Raw genomic sequence first — 16,057 nt, 5'->3', positions numbered from 1 at the left:
CGCTATATGACTGGAAAACAGAGCGTATTATATTATATTATAAAATATAATATAATTTAAATAAAAAATATTAATATTAAAAGTAAATATTTAAATTTAAATATAATCCATTGACCAGCTACAGAACTTTAATTTTGAAATCGAATCCGTTTCGCGGCCATTATGCGGAAGCGCGCCAGGGTTTCTGGCTTCACTTTGTTTCTATGGCGGATCTGAGGGCTGCTGTCACTCACGGTGTCCGTAACGACTGTAAATAAAACACAAATACTGTCATTTACACTGATTTCACGTCGCTTACCACAAGATCATTATTGAGGCTTCGGCTTCAGCAGCCTTGGAGCGCCAGGTGAGGGGTTATTGTATTAAAATAAAGCACTTTAATTAAAGTAACGTAACCGGTTGTGTGCGTGAGTTCAGCTTTCAGGTGCAGATTTGAGATTAGTCACCTTTAAATGTGTTTAAAATGTGTTTTGTTATGTTTAAAGTGCCTCTGACATTGAAAACCAGTAGTTTGGGATCTCTATTTTTACATGTGCTGAATATGAGTCTTAGTTTGTTGACTTTAGTAAAGGTTTTTGGGGAGAATGGGTGATGTGTGCTAGTGCTGTTAGCTCCAGTGGAGGTTCAGGTCTGAATGTGGTTTAATATCGGTTCATTTAACTTTGATCTGAATTTATTGTCGTGTCTGGTTTAATATCTGTTCTGTCCTGGTTTTGAATATGATTTAATAGTATATCTCAAACTTGTTTTGAATCTTATCAGATCCTAATCTGATTTACATTGTGAGTCTGATCAGAATCTGTTCTCATATCTAATTTAAGGTCTGTTCTCATCTGAATCTGAATCTAATTTAACATCAGGTCTTACATTGATTCTGAATCTGATTTAATCTATATTCTTAATCCGATCTGAATCATATCTGATTTAATGATGTTCTGATCTGATTCTGAATCTAATATAATGTCAGGTCTTAAATTTAACCTAAATCGGATCCTAATCTGATTTATATTGTGAGTCTGATCAGAATCTGTTCTCATATCTGATTTAATGTCTGTTTTGATCTGAATCTTAATCTAATTTATCATCAGGTTTTACGTTGAATCTGAATCTGATCCTAATCTGATTTAACCTATATTCCAAGTCTGATCTGAATCATATCTGGTTTAATATCTCTTCTGTTCAGATTCAGAATATGATTTAATATCAGATCTTAAACTGTTTCTGAATCTGATTTGATCCTAATCTGGGTTATATTTTCTGAGTCTGATCTGAATCTGTTCTCTTGTCTGATTTAATGTCTGTTCTCATCTGAATCTAAATCTAATTTAACATCAGATCTTATATTGAATCTGAATCTGATCCTAATCTGATTTAACCTATATTCCAAGTCTGATCTGAATCATATCTGGTTTAATATCTCTTCTGTTCAGATTCAGAATATGATTCAATATCAGATCGGAAACTGTTTCTGAATCTGATTGGATCCTAATCTGGGTTATATTCCGAGTCTGATCTGAATCATATCTGGTTTAATATCTCTTATGTTCTGATTCAGAATATGATTTAATATCAGATCTTAAACTGTTTCTGAATCTGATTGGGTCCTAATCTGGGTTATATTCTGAGTCTGATCTGAATCTGTTCTCATGTCTGATTTAATGTCTGTTTTGATCTGATTCTGAATCTAATTTAATGACAGGTCTTAAATGTAGTCTAAATCTGATCCTAATCTGATTGAGTCTGCTCTGAATCATATCTGGTTTAATATCTCTTCTGTTCTGATTTTAAACTAATTCTGAATCTGATCTGATCGGATCCTAATCTGATTTATATTCTGAGTCTGATCTGAGTCTGTTCTCATGGCTGATTTAATGTCTGTTCTGATCTGATTCTGAATCTAATTTAACATCAGGTCTTACATTGAATCTGAATCTGATCCTAATCTGATTTAATCTATATTCTACATCTGATCTCAATCATATCTGGTTTGATATCTCTTTTGTTCTCATTCAGAATATTCTCTTCTGTTTTGATCTTAAACTAATTCTGAATCTGATCTGATTTACATTTTGAGTCTGATCTGAATCTGTTCTGATCTGATTCTGAATCTAATTTAACATCAGGTCTTAAATTTAATCTGAATCAAATTCTAATCTGATTTAATATATATTCTGAGTCTGATCTGAATTCTGATTAGATTCGGAATAAGATTTAATATCTGATTTCAATCTGAATCTGTCATATTTGATCTCTATCTGATTGCCTTTTAGTTCTGAGTCTAATCTGAATCTGTTCTCACATCTGATTTAACATCTGTTCTGATCTGATTTTGAATCTAAATTAATGTCAGGTCATAAATTAAATCTGAATCTGATCTGATGCTAATCTGGTTAATATTCTAAATTTGATCTGAATCTGCTTTCATATCTGATTTAACAACTGTTCTGATCTGATTCTGACTAATTTAACATCAAATAACATCTAATTTAACATCAGGTCTTAAATTCCTTCTGAATCTGATCCTAATCTGATTTAATCTATATTCTGAGTGTGATCTGAGTCATATCTGGTTTAATATCTCTTCTGTTCAGATTCAGTATATGATTTAATATCTCATCTTAATCTGAATCTGCTGCCATATCTTTTATATATATATATATATATATATATATATATGATCTTCTGATGTAATATTTTATTTCTGCATGTTTTTTTGGTTATTGAGAGCTGTAAACTCTACACCCTTCTTCACAGCCCTGCCCAGGTTTCTAATGGTGTTAAAATGATGTGATGAGACGCTATAAATCTGTGATCTCAATGTTCTGCATTATTAATCAGATTCTTTCTTTCTGTAGCCATGGCGTCTCTGTCCGAGGAGGTGTTGTTGGTGGTGAAGAGGGTCCGTCAGAGAAAGCAGGATGGGACTCTGTACCTGATGGCCGAGCGGATCGCATGGGGTCCGGAAGGGAAGGACCGCTTCACAGTTAGCCACCTGTATGCTGACATCCGCTGTGAGTTACTGTTTTCAGCATTGATAATAATAATAATTGTTTCTTGAGCAGCAAATCAGCGTATTAAAATGATTTCTAAAGGATCATGTGACACTGAAGACTAGAGTAATGATGCTGAAATTTTTTTTTCTCATTTGCAGGTCAGAAGATCAGTCCTGATGGGAAGGCGAAGATCCAGCTACAGCTGGTTTTGCACACGGGAGAAAGCACCACCTTTCATTTCTCCAATGAGAGCACAGCACTGAAGGACAGAGACGCCACCAAAGAGCTCCTACAGCAGCTCCTGCCCAAGTTCAAGAAGAAAGCCAATAAAGAGCTGGAAGAGAAAAACAGGTGACATTTTCATAGTGTCTCATTTGCCATCATTAAATTCTGACCTACAGTTGAGGTCAAAAGTTTACATACACCTTGCAGAATCTGCAAAATGTTAATTATTTTATCAAAATAGGAGGGATCATACAAAATGTTTGTTATTGTTTATTTAGTACTGACCTGAATAAGATATTTCACATAAAAGACATTTACATATGTGACCCTGGACCACAAAACCAGTCTTAAGTCGCTGGGGTATATTTGTAGCAATAGCCAAAAATACATTGTATGGGTCAAAATGATTGATTTTTCTTTTATGTCAAAAATCATTAGGATATTAAGTAAAGATCATGTTCCATGAAGATGTTTTTGTAAAATTCCTTCTGCAAACCTATCAAAATGTAATTTTTGATTAGTAATATGCATTGTTAAGAACTTAATTTGGACAACTTTAAAGGTGATTTTCTCAGTATTTTGATTTTTTTGCACCCTCAGATTCCAGATTTTCAAATAGATGTATCTCGAACAAATATTGTCCTATCCTAACAAACCATACATCAATAGAAAGCTTATTTATTGAGCTTTCATACGATGTATACATCTCAGTTTTGTCAAATTTAACCTTATGACTGGTTTTGTGGTCCAGGGTCACATATAGTCCACAAATTTATAAAAATGACTCCGTTCAAAAGTTTACATACGCTTGATTCTTAATACTGTGTTGTTACCTGAATGATCCACAGCTGTGTTTGTCCTGAACAGTTAAACTGCCCGCTGTTCTTCAGAAAAATCCTTCAGGTCCCACAAATCCTTTGGAGTTTCAGCATTTTTGTGTATTTGAACCCTTTCCAACAATGACTGTGTGATTCTGAGAATCATCTTTTCACACTGAGGACAACTGAGGGACTCATAAGCAACTATAAGGTTCAAACACTCACTGATGCTTCAGAAGGAAAAACCATGCATAAAGGGGGTGAAATCTTTTTGAAATCGAAGATCAGGGTAAAATGAACTTATTTTGTCTTCTGGGGAACATGTAAGTATCTTCTGTAGCTTCTAAAGGGCAGTATTAAATGAAAAAATATGATATTTAGGCAAAATAAGAACAATGTACGCTTCATTCTGTTCAAAAGTTTTCACCCCCTGGCACTTATTGTATAATTTTTCCCTCTGAAGCATCAGTGAGCGTTTGAACCTTCTGTAATAGTTGCATGTGAGTCCCTCAGTTGTCCTCAGAGTGAAAAGGTGGATCTCAAAATCATACATTTACATGTGAACATATTTTATGTGAAATATCTTAATTAGGTCAGTACTAAATAAAAAATAATATGCATTTTGAATGATCTCTCTTATTTTGCTAAAATAATTAACATTTTGCAGATTCTCTCACTTTATTGGTATTAGCTGACCTCCAGCTAATGTTTTGTGTTTCAGGATGTTGCAGGAAGACCCTGTTCTCTTCCAGCTCTATAAGGACTTAGTGGTGAGTCAGGTGATCAGCGCTGAAGAGTTCTGGGCCAATCGGCTGAGCCTGAATTCTGTGGAACACTCCCTCTCCAACAACAACAAACAGGATGTGGGCATCTCTGCTGCCTTCCTGGTGAGTTCAAATGCATCATGTGACTGATAGTTTAATGGGAGCATTTACAATTTAAATTCACCCTGTGATCATGTTGTCACTTTGCTTACAGGCCGACATTAGACCCCAGACGGATGGCTGTAATGGCTTGCGCTACAATCTGACCTCTGATATCATTGAGTCGATTTTCAGAACTTACCCTACAGGTAAGATAAATGATTAAGATCATGCTCAAACTATCACAATAATCCTTAAAAGGGTCCGTTCCAAACCCTAGTGTGCTGCCTTGTGTTCTGCTGCCTACATAGGCAGCTTCCTTCTAAGGGGGCATCCTAATTTATAAGAATCTACATGTGTAGACACTCCTATATAAACTGAAGGAGTCACAGTTGTTCATGATATGTTTTGTCACTAAGCTAACAGTGTGATACTCTTATAAACATAAAAAAAATACATAACTCTTGTTATTGATACCTTTCTGTATTAAATGAATGACAGTCATGGTTAGATAAGTCATAGATATGACATAAATGTTGTATAGGTTTTGTCATAATTGATTTGTTAAATAGTTTTAACTTGTCATAATTTCTTTCTCATAATTTTGCCTTTTTGTTGTAATTCTGTCATAATTATGACTTTTTATATCATAATTTAATTTATAAATTATAAGCCCTTATTTTAGCTCAGTTTTGTCTTTCTCAATTTCAACTTTAATCTCATAATTTATTTTATATTTTCAATTTTTGTCTGAACTATGATTTAATCTCATAATTTAATTTTGTGTCAAAATGATTCAGAATGATTCATTTCAATTATTTCAAATTCTTCAATTTATTATTATTTTTTAATCTTAGAATTTCAATTTTAATGTTTTTTTTTTCTGTTGATAATTTCTTCATTTTGACTTTTTATATTTCAATAAATATTTCTATTTCATATTTGTTTTTATTATCATAATGATAATTATTATTCCATTTTATTATTTTTTAATCTTATAATCTAAATTTTTATGACATAATTTTAATGTTATTCTCATAATTATGACATTGTATTTTATAATTAACCCATAATTGTTTTTCATATTTTTGACTTCTATGTCATAATGATAATTATTCAATTGTGTTATTATTTTTTAATTATAATTTAAAATTTTATCTCATAATTGTTTTTTCACAATTTTGACTTTTGTCATAATGATATTTATTAATAATTTATTATTTTTTATCTTATAATTTCTCATAATTTTGACTTTTTATATTTCAGCTAATTTTATTTTTTTTTATCTCATAATTGTTTTTCTTTCATAATTTTGATTTATGTCATAATGATAATTTATTATTATTATTATTATTATTATTATTATTATTATTTTAATTTTAAATTATTTTATAATTTACATTTTTATGCCATCATTTAGATTTTATCTAATTTATCTAATTATGACGTTGTATCTCATAATTTCTATGGTTAATTTCATCTTGTGTCAAAATGATTATCTCTTAATTTTGACTTTTTATATTTAAGTTATTTTTTTTTATCTTATAATTGTTTTTATTTCATAATTTTGACTTGTGTCATAATGACAATTGTTCAATTTTATCATTATTTTTAATCTTATAATTAAAATTTTTATGCCATCATTTAGATTTCTATCTGATAATTATGACATTGTATCTCATAAATTTTATGGTTAATTTAATTTTGTCAAAATTATCATCTCATAATTTAGACTTTTTTATATTTCAGTTACATTTTTTTAATCTCATAATTGTTTTCATAATTTATTTCATAATGATTTTTCTATTTAATTGTATTTTTATCTTATTTCAATTTTATGCCATAATTTATATATCTTATATATATATGACATTGTATCTCGCAATTATCTCATAATTGTTTTTCATAATTTTGATTTACGTTATAATGATAATTATTCAATTTTAATATTAGTTTTTTAAATTTATAATTTCAATGTTTTTGTCATAATTTAGATTTTTTAATCTCATAATTATGACATTCTATCTCATAATTTCTATGGTTAATTTCATTTTGTCAAAATGATTATCTCTTTTTTTTTAAATCTCATAATTGTTTTTATTTTATAATTTTGACCTATGTCATAATGCTAATTATTTAAAAAAAAAAGTATCTTAAAATTTACATGTTTATGCCATCATTTAGATTTTTATCTCATAATTATGACATTGTATCTCATAATTTCTATGGTTAATTTCATTGTGTCAAAATTATCGCATATTTTTTATATTTAGATTATTATTATTTTATTATATATTACATTTATATTTCAATAATTTTTTAGAATTTTAGAACTTAGAATTTTAGAAACTCATAATTTTGATTATCTCATAATAATGACATTGTATCTCATAACTTTATCTTTGGTCAAAATGATTCTCATTATTTTGACTTTATATTTCAATTACATTTTTTTCACATAATTGTTTTTATTTCATAATTTTGAAATTTATGTCATAATGACAATTATAAAATGTTATTTTTTTTATCTTATTATTTCAGTTTTTATGCCAAAATGTTTGTGTATCTTATAATTTTATGTTATAATGATAATTATTCAATTTTAACATTAGTTTCATTGTATCTCATGATTTCTATGGTTAATTTCATTTTGTCAAAATGATTCTCATAATTTTGACTTTTTGTATTTCAATTAGGTTTTTTTATCAATTGTTTTTTTATAATTTTGACTTGTCATAATGATAATTATTCCATTTTATTATTATTTTTTAATCTTATAATTTACATTTTCGTGCTATAATTTTGATTTATTATTATAAATCAATTATTATTATTATCTCATTATTTTTAGGGTTTAATAAGTCATAATTTAATATGACTTGCATTTAATAATGATAACATTTTACATCATAATATTACATTTTAATCAGTTGTTTTTATTTTAATTTCAATTTAATTTTGACTTTCATGTTATGATAATTATTAAATTTTATTATTATTTTTTAATCTTGTAATTTAAATTCTTATGCTATAATTTAGATTTTTATCTTAACAATATATCTCATTATTTCTATGGTTTAATAAGTCGTAATTTAATAAGACTTTTATGTAATAATGATAACATTTTACATCATAATATTACATTTTAATACTAATTTTTTACCTTGTCCTCCATGAGGACAAATAAAATGCTATAAAAGTATTGAATATAACCCTTTTCTGTCTCTCTCCGTCTTTGTAGTCAAGCAGAAATACGCTGAGAATGTTCCTCACAACATGACGGAGAAAGAGTTCTGGACGCGGTTCTTTCAGTCTCATTACTTCCACAGAGACCGGATCAACACGGGCCAGCAGGACATCTTCTCAGAGTGTGCCAAACAGGACGAGAAGGGTACTGCATTTTATGACGTCTTAAAGAAGTCTTTATTTAATGTTTTGAGATCTGGAGTTTGAATCTGGAGGTTGATTGGAGTTTCTTCACATTTTTCAGGTCTGAAGTCAATGGTGACCCAGGGAGTGAAGAACCCCATGGTGGATCTGCTGTCACTCGAGGATAAAACATTAGATGAGGTGAGGGGTGTTCAACTCTCAATTACACTTCCTCTGCATATTGAATCATTGGGTGAGATTTGGGTGGCTTTTTTGTTTCTCCGAAGGGTTACGGGACAGCTACGGTTCCCACTACGTCAAACCCATCAAACAAATCACTGAGAGAGAACAGCAACTCTGCCATCATTAAACGCTTCAACCACCACAGTGCCATGGTGCTGGCGGCCGGCCTACGCAAGACGTGAGTGTCTGAACAGAGGAGTGTGTGTGTTTGTGTTTGCATGTGTCACACATAATATTCTGTGTATGTGTGGTGTTTAGGGAAGCTCCCAATGATCAAGCCAGTGAGACCAGCAGCACTGATGGGAACTCCAGAGATTCAGATTTCTTCCAGCCGCCACTCAAAAAGGTGAAATGTCACACAATTGTGCATTACATTAATTTTTAGGTGTTGTTATGCATGACACAAAATGTAGCAAAGCAAACACCATTTTTGATGTAGAAGTACAATAGGTTTTTAGAAGTAGATTAAAAAAAAAGTATCTTTTGCTCACTAAGTCTGTATTTATTTGATCCAAAGTACAAATCTTTTTACTATTTAAAAGAACTACTTTCTATTTGAATATATTTTAAAATATAATTTATTCCTGTGATCAAAGCTGAATTTTCAGCATCATTACTCCAGTCTTCAGTGTCACATGATCCTGTTTTTATTTTATGATTTTGACTTACGTCATAATGATAATTATTCAATTTTATTTATTTTTTTAATCTTACAATAAATTTTTTTATGCCGTAATTTAGATTTTTTTTTTTTTATCTCATTGTATCTCATTATTTCTATGGTTAATTTCATCTTGTTTCACAATGATTATCTCATAATATTTTTTTTTTTATCCCATAATTGTTTTTCATAATTTTGACTTCTGTCATAATGATAATTATATACTTTTATTTTTATTTTTTAATCTTATAATTAGAATTTTTATCTCATAATTATGACATTGTATCTTATAATTTCTGTGGGTAATTTAATCTTGTCAAAATGATTATCTCAAAAAGTTTCATTTTTTCATTATGTATCCCATAATTTTTTTTCATGATTTTGACTTTTATGTCATAATGATGATTATTCAATTTTATAATTTTTTTATCCTATAATTTGAATTTTTATCCCATAATTATTATGGTTAATTTTGTCTTAATGATTATCTCATAATTTTGACTTTTTATATTTCAATTACATTTTTAGTCCCATAATTGTTTTTCATAATTTTGACTTTTATGTCGTAATGATAATTATTTACATTTATTTAATTATTTAATTTAATTATTATAATCTTATAGTTTCATGATTTTGATTTTTATCCCATAATTATAAAGATTTTTAAAAAATCTAATTGTTTTTATTTCATAACTTTCACTTTTATGTTAAAATGATAAGTATTCAATTTTATTATTATTTTTTAATCTTATAATTTCAATTTTTATGCCATAATTTTGCAATAATTTATTTAGCAAGGGTGCTTTAAATTGATGGTAAAGACATTTATAATGTTACAAAAGATTTCTATTTCAGATAAATGCTGTTCTTCTGAACTTTCTAAAAATTCAACTTGGCTGTTTTCAATAATAATAAAAATAATAATAATAAATGTTTTTTTAACAGCAAATCAGCATAATAGAATGATTTCTGATCATGTGACACTAAAGACTGGAGTAATGATGCTAAAAATTCAGCTTTGAGATCACAGAAATAAATGATGTTTTAAAATATATTGAAAGTAAAAGCAGTTATTTTAAACAGTAAAAATATTTCAAAAATGTACTGTTTTGCTGGAATCAGATAAATGCAGGCTTGGTGAGCAGAAGAGACTGATCTTACTGTTCAAAAACTTTTTACTGGTAATGTATCTATATACGTATATGTATATATATATATTCATACATTATGTTTATATATCTTGTTTACTATAAAATAAAAATGTTTTTATTAATGATTTTTTTTTTCAAATAAACTTTTATTATTGTTTTTATTGTCATTATTATTATGATTAAAGTATATTAAGTATTTTCAGTATTTAGGATGTTCAACATGAGCAACACCAGATTCTCATTTCTCTTTTTTGTGGCTTTTCAGGTGAAATTACAGGAAGCCATAGAGTATGATGACCTGCAGGGTGACTCTGGACGTAAGACCATCGCTCTGAACCTCAAGAAATCAGACAGGTAAACATCCAGCACCTTTATTCTGTATCCTCCTGACATAGTGTTTTGATCATCTATGAATCTTTATATCACATGTTTTGTATTTTGTATTTGTTTGATCCTATAAGATATTCCCACGGCCCGGTTCCTCTTCAGTCGCAGCATTACAACACCAGTCAGGACATTATCAACTCCATCAGCATTATCCAGCATGAGATGAGGAGCTATAAACCCCGTCTGACACAGGTACACCATTGAGTTCTGTAGTTAAAGTCCTGGATTCTAGTCTGTATTTTATTATATTATATTTTCCGACCTGTTTCAGGTCATGTCCAGTGGTGCGGCCAGCTCCGCCATTACAGCACTGTCACCTGGAGGGGTTCTAATGCAGGGCGGAGGCCAACAGACCATTAACCGTGAGACCATTAACAAATCAAATGTTGCTTCCACTGAGATTTTAATGCACTTTTTAATGCAAGAAGCTTAAAACAGGCATTTTACTGTCCTTTAACGTGATCTATACTCTCTTTGTGTTTATCTATATAGAATTAGTGCCCACTGATGTTCAGAGCGAGCTGAAGCACTTATATACAGCCGTCGGAGAGCTGCTCCGACACTTCTGGTCCTGCTTCCCTGTGAACACTCCCTTCCTGGAGGAAAAGGTCAAAAAGTGCACTTCATTTACATTACATATTTTCAAATTAAAATAATGAAGTATTATTATTTAGTTGATTTTGTCTGATTTGTTTTATCTGTCTCCTTTCCTGCTCACAGGTGATAAAGATGAAATCTAACCTGGAGAGATTCCAGGTGACGAAGCTCCGCCCCTTTCAAGAGAAGATCCAACGGCAGTATTTGAGCACTAATGTAAGGCCACGCCCCTTGCCACACCCCCTCCATTTACTGTAATGGGTTCTACTACTTAGAGTAAACATGAATCATTAATGAGCATCTTGCTGCTATTAGAAAGACAGCCCAGAATTGGTCTTTTCTTGGAGTGAGTGGTAGAACTTGTTCAGAATATTGTACTGTTGAAAATTGTGGATGTGATTGGAAAATGCGTTAACAAATTAGTAACACTTGTGATCTTTGCATTCAGAAATGACTGACATAGGAAGTAAATGGGAAATACTGAAAAAAATTGAAGTATAATCTACAAATCGGCCACAATTAAGCAGTCTTTCCTGAAGTTTAAATAAAAATACAAATGCAATACCTAAAAGAAATTGTATAATATATATAATATTATAATTATAATGTCTCAAAACACTTAAAAGCTAACTAGGTAATATGTATTTGTATGTTTAACTTAAACCTACTTTTATGCAAAACAATGACATATTTTTCTCATATTACCAGTCAAAAGTTTTTGAACAGTAATATTTGTAATGTTTTTAAAGAAGTCTCTTCTTCTCAGCAAGCCTGCATTTATTTGATCCAAAGTATAGCAAAAACAGTAAAAGTTTGTGAATATATTTTAAAATGTAATTTATTTCTCTGGTCAAAAGTGAATTTTCAGCATCATTACTCCAGTCTTCAGTGTCACATCATGATCCTTCAAAAATCATTCTAATATGCTGATTTACTGTTCAAAAAATTATTATTATTTTAATATTTTAAACAGTTTTTTAGGAATTAAAACGATTTCTGAACGATCATGTGACTGTAGTATTAATGCTAAAAATTCAGCATTGAAATCACAGGAATAAATTACATTTTAAAATATATTTTAATAGAAAACAGTTATTTTAAATAGTAAAAATCATTATTTTTTTTAAAAGAAAAACCATGTGTGGTAGCTGTTCTACATTTTGTATTCGTTTTAATAATTTTTGCTTTATATTTTAATCATTTATTTTTATTTTAATAAATATAATGTAATATATAATTAAATAATTTATAATAAATAATTGTTCTTAAACATGGTCAAACCAAACTAAAGTAATATTAAGATTGTAAGATTTTGCACCTTTTACAGTATGTCACTAACTGATTATATATATTTTTTTACTACTACTAATTTTTTATTTTAATTATCTTGCACCTTTTATGGTATGTTACTAACTGATTTTATATATATATATATATATATATATATATATATATATATATATATATATATATAATTTTTTACTAACAATCATTTGAATCTTTCTATGGATTTTCCATTAAAAATAAACTTAATATAAAATAAAAAATTAGTAATAATAATACAATAATGTATATTTTATATATATTTACAAATAAATAATATGCATTTAGAAATTGATAATATGAATCATTAAAATATTATTATTGTTATTATAATTACTGCTGGTTTTTATTTTGTAGTTATTTTAATATTTATTTGACTTTTTCAATGGAAAAACTATATGTGTGGTAATTGTTCTACATTTTGTATTAATTTTAATAATATACATTTATAATATTAATCATTGAAATTAAAAGAAATTATTATAATTAGTACTGGTTTTTATTTTGTAGTTATTTAAAAAAAATTTTTTTACATTTTTATTTTAATGGAAAAAACGTGTGGTAGTTGTTTAATGAATAAAATTCTTAAACATGATCAAATAAAATAAAAGTAAACATTTTTACTAATAATATTTTTTATTTTAATTTGTTTATTTTAATCTTTCTTTTTATTAATAATTTTTTTAATAATTAAAGTGATACGTTTTTTCCATTAAAATACAAATAAAATGTTTATTTGAGGTGTACTTTGTCTGTATTTTGGTATTTTGTTCACATGGTCACAGGGTTTACAAGCTTTGCATGGTCTTATCATCAAAATCGTATAATCTATTAATACTTTTGATGCGCTTACAATGGAAATACATAACGCTTTCCTGTGTTTTCTTATTGCGACAGCTAACTGGCCACCTGGAGGAAATGCTTCAGGCTGCGTACAACAAGTTCCAAGCCTGGCAAACACGCCGAATGATGAGAAAAACCTGAGGAGGCGGAGAGAAATCCATGAAAGGGAGGAAAAAGACTCTGGATAAATTTAAAGAGAAAAGGAAGAACAGAGACGGTCCGAATGGAGCCTGAAGGGCAGATTTTCCAGCCAATCAGAGCTGGAGGTGCTAGTGAGCATGCCTGCCTGGGGGAGGGGCTTGGAGAAGCAAATTCTGTAATCCTATTGGTCCACGTGGAGATGGGCTGCGCCAGTCACAAATAACTGTAATTATTTTCTTCTCTCTTTACTTGGTTCGTTCCGTTCCATTCAGTTTTTTGCCTTTCCCGTTTTTTTTGTTTTGTTTTTTTCAATGGATTATTTCATTTCCTAAGTAAGATGGAACATTTTTAACAGTGTTGTATTTCTACAATGACCAAACTGGGCTCAATAATATCGGTGGAAACTCAGGAACTTCTAACGTTTAATGCAAAGGACTCCGTTTGAGGGAAACGCTTTTAAGTCATTGATAAGGAGGACTCTTTACAGATCGGATATTGCGATCCAGTTCAACCCTCCCGAGACTTGAGGCTGATTGGAGAATCGGTTGCTCAAGACACGCCAATGGGAGGGGAAATAGCAATACTGTAAAAGAAAGAAATAATAATAATAATTTGTATGTAGTGCATTTACTGATCTGTGTGCACTGCTTTATAACGTGTCTTCTCTAGCTGCACTGAGTTGTGGATGTTATTGCAAATAAAGTCAAGGTTTAAACTGTTCAGCTGGTGTCATGTGTTGCATTAAAAGAGCTTCCTCAAAGTACTCCGTTACCCAAGTGTGCATGCAGGGAAGAAACTGTTATACTGTGAAAACCAAAAGAGGAAGCACTGTATTTTAAAAGTTTGCAGGAATTGGTCCGTTTCAAATGAATGTGAACATGTTAACATTCTTTTGTGTGTGTAAAACCAGGGGGTTTTAATCTTATAGATGCTGTGGACTGCTATATCTTTTTATGTATAAAGACTCAGTTTATTTGGTGAAACATGTATATTATAAATATGCGTAAAATAACAATTTGGAAGGCATTTAGCTTATATTTTGTTGTAAATGAATAATATGCATTTATAAATTCATAATGTAAATTATTAGAATATTGTCATTTATTATTATCACTTTTATTTTGTATTCATTTTATATATTTTTTATATTTTTATTTTAAAGGAAAAAAAAACAGTTTGTAATAATTTTGATATTTTTTGTTTTTATATTTTATTTATTTAATTCTTTTTATTTTAATAAATACTATTATGTTCTTAAACATATTAAAGCTAAACTTTTAAATAGTTATTTGGGTAGTAAAGTAATATTTAATAAGATGTTTTTTTTTTACTAATAATGATTTTTTATTATTAATTATTTTTAATAATTAACAAATGTACATATGGTTTTTCCATTAAAATAAAAATAAAAATGAGTAAATATAAAAAAACAAAATAAAAATCAATAGTATTGATAATAATAATAATCCAAGAAATTATATTTTATATATATTTACAAATTAATAATATGCATGTATAAATTAATTATATAAATTATTAGAATATTATTATTATTTAAATATTAATTTTAATATTTTTTACATTTTTATTTTAATGGAAAAAATGTGGCAGCTTTTCAATATTTTATATTAATTTTAATAATTTTTGTTTTATATATTTTAAAAACATAATTTTGTTTATTAAAATAAATATATATAGATTATTATCTATTTAAACTTTTTTAAAACTTTTTTTAAACAAATTTTTACTACTAATAATAATTCTTTATTTAAATTTATTTATTGTAATCTTTCTTTTTATTAATTATTTTTTAATAATTAACATAATTGTAGAACAGTTACCACACATATGGTTTTTCCATTAAAATAAAATGAATACAAAATAAAAATCTTTTAATAATAATAATAATCCAAGAATGTATATTTTATATATATTTTTTAATTAATAATATGCATTTATAAATTGATAATATGAATTATTCAATTATTATTATTATTATTATTATTACTACTGGTTTTTATTTTGTAGTTATTTAAAAAGAAATTAATGGAAAAACCATATATCTATGTTGTATTAATATTTTTTGTTTTATATTTTAATCTATTTAATTATTAATTTTATTTTAATAAATAAAACTATGTTCTGAAACATGCTCAAACCAATTTTTTTAAACACATTTTTACTAATAATAATTTATTTTAATTTATTTATTTTAATCTTTCTTTTTATTATTAACTATTTTTATTAACATAATTGTAGAACAGTTACCACACATATGGTTTTTCCATTAAAATTAAAATTAATATAAATTATTAGAATTACTACTGGTTTTGATTTTGTATTCATTTTAATATTTTTTTTTACATTTTTATTTTAATGAAAACCCCATATGTGTGGTAGTTGTTCTGCATTTTGTATTCATTTTAATAATCTTTCTTTTTAT

General features: G+C 28.1%; 1 protein-coding gene across 1 annotated transcript; it reads left to right on the top strand.

Moving 5' to 3' along the window:
- Window positions 1-206: 206 nt before the first annotated feature.
- On the top strand, window positions 207-14,336 carry gtf2h1 (general transcription factor IIH, polypeptide 1). Its single transcript, XM_073832041.1, has 15 exons — window positions 207-346; window positions 2,856-3,011; window positions 3,152-3,344; window positions 4,758-4,923; window positions 5,015-5,108; window positions 8,141-8,290; window positions 8,390-8,469; window positions 8,556-8,689; window positions 8,770-8,857; window positions 10,589-10,677; window positions 10,785-10,902; window positions 10,982-11,072; window positions 11,203-11,318; window positions 11,431-11,523; window positions 13,528-14,336. The coding sequence occupies exons 2-15, from the start codon at window positions 2,858-2,860 to the stop codon at window positions 13,612-13,614; spliced, it is 1,653 nt and encodes a 550-aa protein (XP_073688142.1). The 5' UTR covers window positions 207-346; window positions 2,856-2,857; the 3' UTR covers window positions 13,615-14,336.
- Window positions 14,337-16,057: the final 1,721 nt, after the last annotated feature.

The sequence above is a fragment of the Garra rufa genome, chromosome 25 (assembly GCF_049309525.1).
Source record: "Garra rufa chromosome 25, GarRuf1.0, whole genome shotgun sequence".
Lineage (NCBI taxonomy): Eukaryota > Metazoa > Chordata > Actinopteri > Cypriniformes > Cyprinidae > Garra > Garra rufa.
This window is presented reverse-complemented; position numbering and strand designations above follow the sequence as displayed.

Coding starts and splice junctions, on each gene's coding strand:
- gtf2h1 (XM_073832041.1), top strand. CDS start 2,858: ATGGCGTCTCTGTCCGAGGAGGTGTTGTTGGTGGTGAAGAGGGTCCGT. Junction 8,291..8,389: donor TGCCAAACAGGACGAGAAGG/GTACTGCATTTT, acceptor CACATTTTTCAG/GTCTGAAGTCAATGGTGACC. Junction 11,524..13,527: donor GGCAGTATTTGAGCACTAAT/GTAAGGCCACGC, acceptor TTATTGCGACAG/CTAACTGGCCACCTGGAGGA.